The 12,705-nt window shown below is 38.2% G+C and overlaps 2 protein-coding genes across 3 annotated transcripts in view; one reads left to right on the top strand and one right to left on the bottom strand.

Moving 5' to 3' along the window:
• Positions 1-61: 61 nt before the first annotated feature.
• On the bottom strand, positions 62-4,433 carry LOC116005251. Of its 2 annotated transcripts, XM_031245514.1 has the most exons (5): positions 4,044-4,420; positions 1,086-3,479; positions 689-818; positions 470-555; positions 62-375 (listed from the first exon to the last, which is right to left on the bottom strand). In XM_031245514.1, the coding sequence occupies exons 1-5, from the start codon at positions 4,131-4,133 to the stop codon at positions 127-129; spliced, it is 2,949 nt and encodes a 982-aa protein (XP_031101374.1). In that variant the 5' UTR covers positions 4,134-4,420; the 3' UTR covers positions 62-126. The 2 variants fall into 2 exon arrangements, 1 of the variants encoding a protein (XP_031101374.1); XR_004094911.1 differs by lacking the exon at positions 62-375 and having other exon boundaries at positions 1,094-3,479; positions 4,044-4,433.
• A 5,075-nt stretch (positions 4,434-9,508) lies between these two features.
• Positions 9,509-12,705, top strand: part of LOC116004766 (internal alternative NAD(P)H-ubiquinone oxidoreductase A1, mitochondrial-like) — an 8,558-nt gene continuing 5,361 nt past the window's right edge. The window contains exons 1-5 of the mRNA XM_031244929.1: positions 9,509-10,275; positions 11,160-11,373; positions 11,463-11,623; positions 11,823-11,888; positions 12,426-12,586. Coding sequence (XP_031100789.1) covers positions 9,847-10,275; positions 11,160-11,373; positions 11,463-11,623; positions 11,823-11,888; positions 12,426-12,586 — 1,031 coding nt within the window. The 5' untranslated portion in view covers positions 9,509-9,846. The remainder of the gene's footprint in view (positions 10,276-11,159; positions 11,374-11,462; positions 11,624-11,822; positions 11,889-12,425; positions 12,587-12,705) is intronic.

Raw genomic sequence — 12,705 nt, 5'->3', positions numbered from 1 at the left:
AAAAAGAAAAAAAAAAAAAAAAAAAAAAGAAGCTCCAGTCATGTTGTTGAATTAGTATAATACAGATGAATTCAGAACTCAAAGCAAGAAGATGTGGAAATGGAGATTTCTCAAATACATTAAATCTCACCATCTACTAAAGATAATGTCTTCCATGAGATCCCTCCGGGTTCGAGATTCTTTGACGGGCTCAAAACACTCATGCATCACGCTAAGAGCAACGCTAAGTTTGCCATAATTCTCCGTCATAGACTCATCATCAGGGGCACCGTAATAAGAATCATTTGGATTTGTGTATTTCAGCAATGTCCAAGTTAGCTTATCAGTGCCCACTGGAATTGGTTTTCCCAACAGCTGATGAAGTCCCAAAAAAATCTGCAGAGAATATCAAATCATATCAGGAGAATATACGGGGCAATAATTTCAGTGGGAATCGAAAATTAAAATGTGCCATAAATGCGTGATGTACCCGTTCACATCTTGTATTGCAAAACCAATTTCCTTTAGGATAATTGTCTGGCTCTGAACTCTCATCTCCAATGCACCGATAATGATCTGCAACAATGCCATCATCGTAATGATAAATAAACCAGGTAAAAGGCTGTACAATTTTCCAAGAATAGATGTGCGTGTGTGCATGCCAACATGCGTGTATTCCTAAGATTAGTGTAGATGAGACAGCGCTTACATTGATGCCCGCACTGATTACAGCAGAGAATGTTATTATCTGTGAATTGGTCATTGCTTTTATCGAACCCACTCTGGCCACAGATTCCACAACAGCATGACGGGCAGAACCAGTCGCCATCTGGAATAACCTGATTAAGGGTGAAATGCAGTTAAATATCAATAGTAGGTTGCACTTTCCTTTTTTTCTATTTCCTTAGTATACTTTCTTTAACTATAATGAACTCATACAGAACAAGTCTCCATTTTGAATCACCTGTTAAGCACAAAATGCAGTTAAATATCAATTTTAGTGGCGCCACTTTCCTTTTCTTTTCTTAGTTGTTGTTTTAATTATAATACAGGACTCGTATAGAAGCAGTAGTATAGGACAACAGACAATTATTAGTAGGAGATACCTTCATACCAAGGCAACTAGTATGAAATGAGGATGGGCACCGATCGCATAAAATTAAATCACCACCATCTTGACAGATAGAGCATATATGGTCATTCCGGTTAAGATGTTGACTCCCTTGCACCATACGTGGTTCTGTCTTTGAGTTTTTCACACTACTTTTGTGTTTCATCTCCAACTGGCACTTTAGTAATGATCTTCCATCTTCCAAAAAGATATTTGCTGAAGGCCGGTGATTAGTGCTTCCTGCATGAATTTCGAAGTTGCTAAGGCTATAAACGTTCTGGCAGCAGTTGCATTTGATTCCATCCCGAGTTATTTTCCCCTCCTTCAATGGGGGGCCATCTTTCCTTCCACAATATTGCACAGTTGTCTCCGGAAGAACCACATTATTGTCGATCAACCAAGATAAAATGGTACGAGGTGTCCGATGAGAGGAAGAAACCTGCCTAGCTCTTTTACTTGATCTTAGCACACGGGATGAAGATTTAGTATCTGCAACATCTCCTTCGTTAAACAAACCCCTAGATTCATGGAAGGAAAGCTTTCTCTTCGTTCTCGATTTACTGGTCTCCTTCTCCTTTGACGGTGACATACCAGGAGATGTCCCCGTTGCCAAATTTCCAGGAGTATCAGGACAGGACGCACTCTCTTCAAAATACCATTTGCAAGCTGTTAGAAGTGAATAAAATACTCTTCGGCTAGGAGACACATAACAAAATTGTTTCTTGCCTCGCCCCAAATAATTAAAGACTTTCCATCCACTAAAAACTAGATGCTTCTTAGCTTCATAAGCGAGCCGTGTTATTCCCTTTTTAGAGTGAAGGGTATTTTCTTTTTGACACAATACATAATCACTCACTGCTTGAGGGCAGTATTTGGGATCAATGATGACTTCTAAAGAAGGCAACATGGACTTCTTTCTGCATTCTTGCTGTCTGACCAAAGGAAGGCATGAGGTGAACCCATCAGCTGAGCTGCCCGATGTAATATCAAGTGAACTATCGGGAGAGACATCCTGCCTTCTTGTCATGGGAATCACAGAAAGAGATTCTGATGTGGTGTCAAACTCATTACACAGTTTAGAAAGCGACATATATAACTTCCCAGAAGGTGAAAAATATCGTAACCTAGTCATTTCACAATCCTTTACGCACTCGATTTTCCAGCCCAAATATAAAAGATGTTTCCTTACTTTTACATGTAAGTTTTTACGGCCCAGCATGAACTTTCTTTGGAACTGAATAATTGCATCGGGGCAAAACTCTGCTTCAAGAGCCAAGGGAAGCCACTCCACATTTTTTCTCCTAGAAGATTTGAGCTTCTCACTCGGCACCTTGGAATTCGTACAAGGAATTGTTTCTCCATAATCATCCAACAAACTCCCAGGTGCTCCAATTTCACTATGAGATGAACATGGAAGCGTGTGAAGTGGCAAGGATTGTGTTTCATCGTGGCTCAGGATGAGTTGTGTATCCAAATTCTTACTACTAAAACCGACCTCAACCTCTCCTATGCTACGCACAAGACCCTCTGGAACCACTTCGTTTTCAACAATATGATGACAGGAAACGTTTAGATTGTTAGGCAGCACTCCACCGTCTTCTACTTTGCTAGAAGATTTGGTAAAGGGTGCAAGGGCAAGCAAACCATTTATATATGTTTTTGGTTTCAGCACAGCGTTGAGAACAGATTCAGAAAATTCCAACAGCGGTCCTTCCTGTACAAAGCGTTCTGAGGAGTTCAATAATCCTAAGAATTGATCGACACTGAACTTTAAATTGTCAAGTATTACTTGGGATGCCAATTTCCTCCAATAATCTGTAACAGAAAATGTCCACTCCTTTAGGTTGTTTTTTCCATTCTTCTCCCGCACTTCATACCAAATTTGCTTTACTGAGACAAAAAGGGGCCACTCTTGCTTGACTTCATCGATTACTTCAAGAAAAAGCCAGTTACCTCGAGGCTTCCATTCTTCAGTAAGCTCATCCCAGTCTTGAGTGATCCGCAAGTTGCCAACACAGACCATCATATCATCACCCTGATCAGGAAAGAAAATCTTCCGCTCCTCAGAACCATCTTCGTGGTCAAAAATCACACCTTCCCACCACGCATCCTCAACAAAAGAATCCACACATTGTCCATACCGAAGACTAGATTTTGTGAAACCAAGCGAAGGTGGCAAAGGCCTTATCACACCACGACTGTTATTTGGCTCCCGTTGAGCAGATTTGACACCATCAATCAAGGGACTGACACCCACAAATTCAATCAAACTGGCAGATTCATCATCACATAGAATGTGATCATATTGCACATGACGAAACGATTTCTCACAGCGAACCACCTCACCCGAGTGCCATGAACCCAGGAACCCTTCTTCCAAAGACCTCACCTGCACAAGTTCCATAACATTCAGCAAAAAAGCAATATCTTAGATTAAATCCACAAAAAGGAACAATTTTTATGCCACCCATTCAATCAGAGGTATCTAACAAATCATTCCATCAAACTATTGCTACAAATAGAAGATTTTGAAGGCATCTGCATTTCTACTTCCTTCACTGATACACAAATTTACAGTTGCATGTACAGTAAACCACAATCAAGAAAATAAAATCATGGATTAATTCCTGAACTATGCTTCAATCCATTAAATTGAGTGCCCATAATTGCATGAACATTCACTAAAACCCACATGCAATCACAGAACCACAAAGTCCCTAATTCCCATTTCAGCATTACGCATTCAGACTGAGAATCACAAGAGTGAAGCAATGCAAGGAAAGATTAACCACGAAATAGCAATAACCCAATAAAAAATTCAATCATTTAATTGAAACCCATTCACCCTTTATTGAAAAAAAAAAATCGCAAACGGAAGAATATACGCAATACGTGAATACACATAAAGATCGTATTTTTATGAGCCCAGAAAGAGAAATGAACTGAAGAATACCTCAACTTTCTCCCCAGAAAGGAGTTTAGGGCGAGTCTGATCCCTTTTGCGTTTGCCTCTTCGGTTGCGTTCTTCAGAGTCAGCCGCCATTGGAGAGTCTTCAGGTTTTAGGCTTTGCTCTGAAGTTTCAGTTTCCAGTGATAATCATGATATATATTTGGTTTCAAAAAAAAAAAAAAAATCATGATATATATTTAGTATTGTACGACTTCCACGGTCCTACATTAAATTGAATTTAGGAATTCTGCTTTTTGATTTTCAGTTTCCATTTATTTTGCTCAAAATAAATTCTTGGATTCCAAGGAAACGCACTCGAAAACACGGCCTTGAACTGTTGGGGTCTCTCTTTTAGTCTTTTGCTTTCACTCTCTCTCTCTCTCTGTAATCTGTATCTATATTTTGATTTTTGAAGACCCAAAAAGTAAATACTCCTTGGACCGTAGTATGGGTAATGGACTATGGAAATGATTGCGTACATGCAAGAGCGAGGAAGATCAATCGTGTGCCCACTTGTCCAAGTGAATAATCAAAAGAGAACAATCGAACATGTGTATTGGAGGGGCAATAAGGTATCATCTCGATCTCTCTGTGAGCATTTAGGGTGTTAATTTTATTGAAAGACACGATATTCATTTATCTCAACACTATATATAACATTAAGAAAAAAGATAAGTTACAAAAGATAATTGTGTTTTGTAAAAAGTTATCACTATTTCTTGTGCCAACAAGTTACTACTTAGAGTATTCATAATTTTTTGGAGGATTTTGATAGAGTAAAAACCATGTGTTGAAAAAGGAAGTTGATGTGAAGGCAAAATTATGGTGAGTTTTTTTGTCATGCAAAATCAAGAATTTTACAAGAGAAGAACAAAAAATTAAAGCAGCACAATTCGTGCCCGCTTAGAATGGCGGCTACTCTGAATTTTAAAGTTCTTTCTTTTTTTTTTTTCAATTGTCTGTTTTTGTTTTTTTTTTTTGTTTTGTTTTTCTTTTTATATTTTCTCTTTTTTCTCCCATATTCTTTTTTCTAATCACACTTACAAAAACTTATTAAAAACCATTAAAAAAAATCTCACTATTACGGATGCTCTTACATGTTATTTTTTTACTCCCAAAGAAATAACATGTAAGAGCATAAACAATAGCGGAGTTTTTTTTTGTGCTAAGGGTTGCATGTTGTCGTTTTTTCGGACAACATGCAACCTGCTAACACATTCATAATATTCTTGAGTTTGATTTTTTTTATCCTTTGAAGATACTGTAGAGTGAGATGATGCTCTACAATATATTTCTCTTTCCATATCATAAATTTTCTCTATCTCTTCATCCACATGTAAGCTATATGCTATTGTTTTTCGTTTTTTCTTCCCAAAAATGTTGAATCTCCAATTTTAAGAGACCCACGCCCTGACAGAGCATTTGTGAGAATATAAATCATGATAACTCAGTTAAACACAAAAGCTAGACATTTACTTATTGCGCACAAGAAGACTCGATCACTGATCTTTCTTTCTAAATTTCACCTTTGTGACCAATTATTGAACTGTCCATACGAGCATATGCTATTGTACGTTTCTTGCACTAGCAAGTTGCCCGCATATTGCACACAACTTGCTTTGTTGGTGTATACATACATTAGATTATTGTACTAAATTTATTGGCGTTTTTTTATTTGGAGATGTTGCATGTTGATAGGAGACTAGCTCTGCAGCATCTCTCTTTCTATATCAGCAATTTCCCCTCTCCTTATATCCACATGCAAGCGGTATGATGTTGTTTCTTGTGAATGAAAGCACACATATAGCATGCAACTTAGTTGTTGCCACATTGATGATATTTTTGTGTTAACTTTGTTGTTATTTTTTATTTCTTCTTCTTCCTAAAATGAGAAGGTGTAGGGTAATGATACTATACAATATCTCGCTTTCTTTTCATATAATCAAATTTAGTTCTCTCTCCGTGCAAGTTGTGTGTTGCCATTTCATGTTGTGTTGTCAACGGGTTATGCGATGTGAACATTCATGAGATTATTGTGCTAGCTTTGTTGTTATTGTTGTTTTTTTTTTGTTTTAAATAAAATAAAACTATTGGATCATACTCTCTATCCTCTACATTCTTATTTACTGATATGACATAACTTACTTATATACACTTAGGGTTAGAAGAAAGAGTTACGCTTATTATGGTATGTTGGAACTAGCTGTGGGATGCACACAATGAGAAGACATGGAACCATCGTATTATCCAATCAACACTGGACGATTGTTGATGAAGCTCTTGTAGGGAGCTTAACACAGGTGGAAGACGGATCGTTAGGGAGAGTGGAACCATGACCAAAAGTTGGCAAAACCCTAATACAATGGATGAAGTTGAACGTGGACGCTGCTATCGATTATGTCCACATACCGAAGAACGGGTGTTGGATGCATTATAAGGAACTCAAATTAAAACTTCAAATGTAAACTAAATTTTAGATTTTTTGTTAACTCGATAATAGGTTATTGGTTTATATATATATACTAGTTTTTTCTACGCGCTTTGCGCGAAGACTTGTGCCCAATATTTAAACCCAATTAGTAAATCATTTTGAAATAGATATAATGCATTTTTTTTTAGTTGTCGAAGTTTCGTAGATATTCGAGTAAAATTTTTGATTGTGTATGTATTTGAAATTAATACAAGAAATTCAAATTCATTGTTATGAATATATTCAACTGTAATTTTAAGGATACTCAACGTTGTATTACAATATTTTTGTCTTTGAAAATGAATAAAATTTGTTTAAATATAGTCTTCTTTTTTTTTTTTCAGAAAAAATATAGTCTTCTTCTAATTAAAGATATATCCCTTATAAATTCATATTCATATATAGATATACATAATACTTGATTTCAACTATCTCAATTCAACAATTTCCACAGATTGATATCCAAAAATCTTGTCCTAATTCAACTGCAAATACATTATGTTGCTGCTCATTTATAATATCAATATTTTTAAATAATAGTGTGTGTATATATTACAACGTTGAGTACCCTTACTGAAAATATAATTATAGTTATATATATATATATATATATATATATATATATATATATATATTGTTTTGTATTCGAATAATCAATGTGATTCATCTTATATAACAAGCTTCTTGTACTTGATTATATTATCCTTTCAGGTGAGATTCGTCCTATTTTAATGATGGACCATATTAGTGTGACCTGATTTGTGTTTGAATCCAACGATATATAAATAGTCAAATATTAAGTATCACATCTAAATCTACTCAGTCGAAGAATAAAAAGAATCATTTTCCAACCAATAATTATAATTATATATTTAAAAATTTAGTTACGATCATACACTACCTTTGATTCACAATTCCAACCGTGTCTCCCTATAAAATTATTTAAAAAATTCTAGGTATCAAATATCTGTCAATCTATCGTATAATACTTGTGAGTCCATTTGGAATGATGAAAGTGGATAGATTATTGATTAACTGAACTACACAGAGATATTGTACCTATATGAGAGTTAGCATAAAACTCTCCTAACCTATAGGTACTAACTATTGGCTAATAACTAACTAATATTAACACATCTATTAAATATAAAGATATAACATGTGACATGGTTAACACGCCCTCTCAAGCACAAGGTTGGGAGGAAACAACATTGAGCTTGGAGCGAAGAGTCTGGAAACGCTTAGCAGGCAAAGGTTTGGTGAAGATATCTATCTGCAAGCTGGTCTTGAGTGGAGACAAAATAGGCGGTGAATTCACCCGAAGCGACCTTATCTCGGACAAAATTAAATGATAGTCAACTTCAACGTGTTTAGTCCTCGCATGAAAAACTGGATTTGTTGCCATATAAGTAGCGCCTAAGTTGTCACACCATAACGTCGTAGGCTGGCCCGAGTGTAACCGCAATTCTCGGAGAAGAGAAACAACCCACGTGACCTCTGCAGCAACATCAGCTAAGCCTTTGTACTCAGCTTCTGTGGAGGACCTAGCAACTGTGCACTGCTTCCTGGAGACCCAAGAAATCAAATTGGAGCCGTAAAAGATTGCGTAGCCACTTGTGGATTTTCTGTCAAGCGGACAACCAGCCCAGTCAGAATCAGAATAGCCATGCAAGGTGGAGTGCGACGACTTCATGATCTGAAGGCCCATGTTAAGAGTACCCTTAACATATCGTAATACCCGCTTGAGTAAACCCTAGTACTCAGCTGTTGGAGAATGCATAAATTGACAGAGCCGGTTAACTGAATAGGCCAAGTCAGGACAAGTAATAGTCAGATACTGTAGGGCACCCGCAATACGACGATATTGTGTAGGGTTATCAAAGGGATCAAGAGAAGGTGTAGCAGATTGAGAGACGGCAGCTAGAGTAGCCAACGGTTTGCAATCAGTCATGCCTGCCCGAGCAAGAATATCTTGCATGTACCTCTTCTGCGATAATAAGAAACCACCATTATAGCCTAGAGTCTCAATGCTGAGGAAAAACCCAGGAGTGCCGAGATCCCAGATTTTGAAAACAGAAGAAAGCCGAAGCAGAAGAGAATCCACTAACGCAGCGTCATTACCCATCATGATGATATCATCCACATAAACAAGCAAATATACTCGCGAGTCTCCTGCTGCATAGTAAAACAAGGAGGCATCCGTCTTGGATGAAGAGAACCCGGCAGAAACCAAGAAGTCGTGAAGCCGCTTAAACCAGGCACGTGGGGCTTGCTTCAAGCCATATAATGAGCGATGTAGATGGCAAACATGTCCCGGATGCAGCGGATCCTCATAGCCTGGAGGTTGCTTCATGTAAACAGTTTCCGGCAGGTGACCATTTAGAAAAGCGTTATGAACATCCAGTTGGCGAAGGACCCAAGAATATGTGACAGCCAGCGAAAACAGAAGTCTGACTGTCGTTGGCTTTACCACGGGACTAAACGTGTCAAAGAAGTCAACGAACAGCCGAGACGACTTGCCCAGTTGACAAGCCAGAGATAGTGTACCTATATGAGCTGATACCAGATGAACGTGGATAGATTATTGATTAACTGAACTACACAGAGATAGTGTACCTATATGAGAGTTAACATAAAACTCTCCTAACCTATAGGTACTAACTATTGACTAATAACTAACTAATATTAATACATCTATTAAATATAAAGGTATAACATGTGACATGGTTAACAGGAATGACTCACTTGGAATTGATAGAACTCATTATCTTTCAGTAAATGATCTACACTATCATTGACTCGCTTACTTTAACCGATCACTTTAATATCTAGTTCTAATGTGGGAGTTAGAATTCGATTAAAGGGTGAAAATTCTTTCGTGGTGAAAAAAAAAAAAAAAAAAAGGCTAAAGCCAAGCATGACATACCAAACCCCTATAGTGGGCATTATCTGTACGTATGCTATTTTCTTTTTTAAGGAAGATACAATGAGTGTAGATCCTAGAACACTCTTGACCGCTCAAATTATTGGAAAACAAAATCATGAAGGTTTGTTTGCACAAGATAGCTAGCTAAGACTTCCAGAAAAAAGAGGTAGCAGAAACTCAGGATTCAGGAATATGAGTTTTGGACCCACTGACACCGACATCTAAGGTTCTTCTATAATCCTGTCTTTCATTAGCCGCCAAGCCCGCCATCTACTGCACCACTGCCACGCCACCCATTCCTCAGTCAAATCCCCACACAGATTTCTCGTATATCCATCTTTCATGCCAATTTCTTCTTAAACCTCTCAAGAATCTTGAAAAAGATCGTAACTTTCGGTTTTTATCCCACCATGCCTTGGTTTAGAAATCTAATCCAGCTCACCACCGCCACTACCCGCAAACAATCACCGTTCAAGGCGGCGCCGTCACTAACACAGTGTCTGTTTTTCGGTACGGAAGGACAGAGTGGCGGCGGGACGAGGTATGCGGGATTGGGGCCCACGAAGGCGGATGAGAAGCCCCGAGTGGTGGTGTTGGGGACCGGGTGGGCCGGGTGCAGGCTTATGAAGGGGATCGACACCAATATATACGATGTTGTTTGTGTGTCGCCGAGGAACCACATGGTGTTCACGCCTCTGCTGGCCTCCACTTGCGTCGGCACTCTGGAGTTCCGATCCGTGGCTGAGCCTGTCGGCCGGATCCAACCCGCCATTTCCCGGGAACCCAATTCTTATTTCTTTCTTGCTAAGTGTTCTGGAATTGATTTCAATAACCATACAGTATGCCCATTATCTTGCTCATTTTCTTTCTGTTGGATTACAATGAAATTCGTAGTCACTATTCGAGCTTGTCTATTGCTAAATTTCACTTTTTGACCATACTCGCAGTCACTATTCGAGCTTGTGTATTGCTGAATTTCACTTTTTGACGTTATTCCGGTTAATAGATTTTTTTTATTGGAGTCAAATTTGGAACTTTGAGGTTACAAGTTGAGTGCGTGCACGTAAATTTTGTCTTGTAACCCTAGCCAGCAAATGAGAGGTTCAAACCAAGCAAGCCAATAGGTTAGGTCGCTCTCACTGAGAGTTAAAGTAGGAAACTTAGGTTACCACGCCAATCTGGCTAGCACTTTGCCCCTTAACTGGGCCGGCCCGATGCGAACAAAGATTAACATGAGTATGGTACAGGCTTAAATGTGCCTCCTACAGTTAAGGTCTGGTCTACTCTGGACACCTCATGGCCTGACCAAAACTAGGAAACTTAGGTTACCATTGCCAACATTGTGACCAATTTGGTTAGGGTTGCCCCATCTGACTTATTTTCTCACCTTAATGTGCAATGAAGTTTCCATTTTTCTCACTTTAATGCCCCAATTTGCCAGCATTTTAGTCTGATGATGAAATTATACTTTGCACTATATTGTTAATGTAGTAGCAGAAACATACACCATATTAATGTTAATAATAAGCTGAATGTTTCTTGTATAGTCTTTCCTTATTACTATGTGAGTATGTGACTAAATATTTGATGCCTTAAGCTTAATGTATAGTTTTCAGTAAAAAGGAGTGGGATTTACTTTTTAGTTCAAATGCTATAAAGTTGATGCTAGATTTCTGGTGGGATCCTGTTTTCTCAGCAGCTAAAGTAAACCATTTTTTTGTAGATAAACTGCCAAACAGCGACAGATGGAGTTCAAACTCCCGAGCCATGGAACTTCAGTATCTCGTATGACAAGTTGGTTGTTGCCGCAGGAGCAAAAGCCTTAACCTTTGGAATTAAGGGAGTCTTGGAGCATGCTATCTTTCTTCGGGAAGTTTACCATGCTCAAGAAATAAGGAGAAAACTCCTCCTAAACCTGATGCTGTCTGATGTGCCCGGTATGATTGCCATATCTTAGTTTTTCGGGGCTGTAAGTGATAATATTGACTGTTGGACTCATTCCCGAATTGGTTATGGAACGAGGCAGGAGTTAGCGATGAAGAAAAGCGCAGACTCCTGCACTGTGTTGTTGTTGGAGGTGGCCCCACGGGAGTTGAGTTCAGCGGGGAACTTAGCGACTTCATCATGAGGGATGTTCATCAAAGATATGCTCATGTAAAAGATTATATTCATGTCACACTAATTGAGGTAAACCGTTCTAATTCCTTATACAATTGTACTTGTCTTTAAGAAAAAAATAATCTTTTGGAACAGATGTGATTTTGCACATATGGTGACATTCTTATTTGCTTCTCGGTATGAAGTATAAGTGTAATTATGTTACTGTTAATTTGAAATTGGATGGGGATGTCTTCGCAAATTGTAAATGACGATTATTCCTTTACAGGCTAATGAGATTTTGTCTTCCTTTGATGATCGTCTTCGTAAATATGCAACCAAACAATTGACCAAGGTGAGATTGAATGATTGTATATATGCCATTGCCCATTAGTATGTCAAGCACATCTGAAATCCATCTGGCGTGCCTATACGTTAAAAAATCTGCATGTTTGAAATCTAAGAGATTTAACCTAATTTTGGGATTGATCTGGCACCCATAAGATTAGATTTTCTAGTTATTTTTCCTTTTTGTCGTATGTTATTGATAGTTATTGCGGTGCTGCTAAGTATATTAGCTGAACAATTATCTCCGGCTACTACATACAGAGCATCATCCTTTTTCTTTACTACTTCAAATATAGAACACAAATAGTCTGTTACGAGGAGAAAGTTTTTACCAAAGGATATCTTCATTGCTGACACTTCCACAAGTTTGAGTAATTTGTCACGCCCTTTATGTCCCTCTAGGCTCTAGCTGCCTTAAGGCAGGAAAAATCCTTCTTGAACTACGTTATTATTAGGCGTTTATTTCGTGTAAAAGTGCACTACATAATATTTATGCTCATCTGTGGAGCGTAAATCCCTTTATTGCTAATCTATCAATTTCCAGTCAGGAGTTCGTCTGGTGCGCGGGGTTGTACAAGATGTGCAACCGCAGAAGATAATTCTTAGTGATGGCACGGAGGTCCCATATGGCTTGTTAGTGTGGTCTACTGGGGTTGGACCGTCTTCGTTTGTGGAATCTCTGGATATTCCAAAAGCTCGTGGAAGGCAAGCTTTACATTTATTAATCAAAATTTGTACTTTGCTTTCTGCTCAGTTTTGAAGTATTTCTGATTTGATTCCCCTCTTTTTGTCTGTGTTTGCTTGTTTGTGTGTGTGTGTGGGGG

This window comes from Ipomoea triloba, chromosome 14 (genome assembly GCF_003576645.1).
Source record: "Ipomoea triloba cultivar NCNSP0323 chromosome 14, ASM357664v1".
NCBI classification, from domain to species: Eukaryota; Viridiplantae; Streptophyta; class Magnoliopsida; order Solanales; family Convolvulaceae; genus Ipomoea; species Ipomoea triloba.
Note: the sequence above shows the minus strand (reverse complement) of the source record. Positions and strands in the feature narration are given on the sequence as shown.

Coding starts and splice junctions, on each gene's coding strand:
- LOC116005251 (XM_031245514.1), bottom strand. CDS start 4,133: ATGGCGGCTGACTCTGAAGAACGCAACCGAAGAGGCAAACGCAAAAGG. Junction 819..1,085: donor CTAGTTGCCTTGGTATGAAG/GTATCTCCTACT, acceptor ACCCTTAATCAG/GTTATTCCAGATGGCGACTG. Junction 376..469: donor GCAATACAAGATGTGAACGG/GTACATCACGCA, acceptor TATTCTCTGCAG/ATTTTTTTGGGACTTCATCA.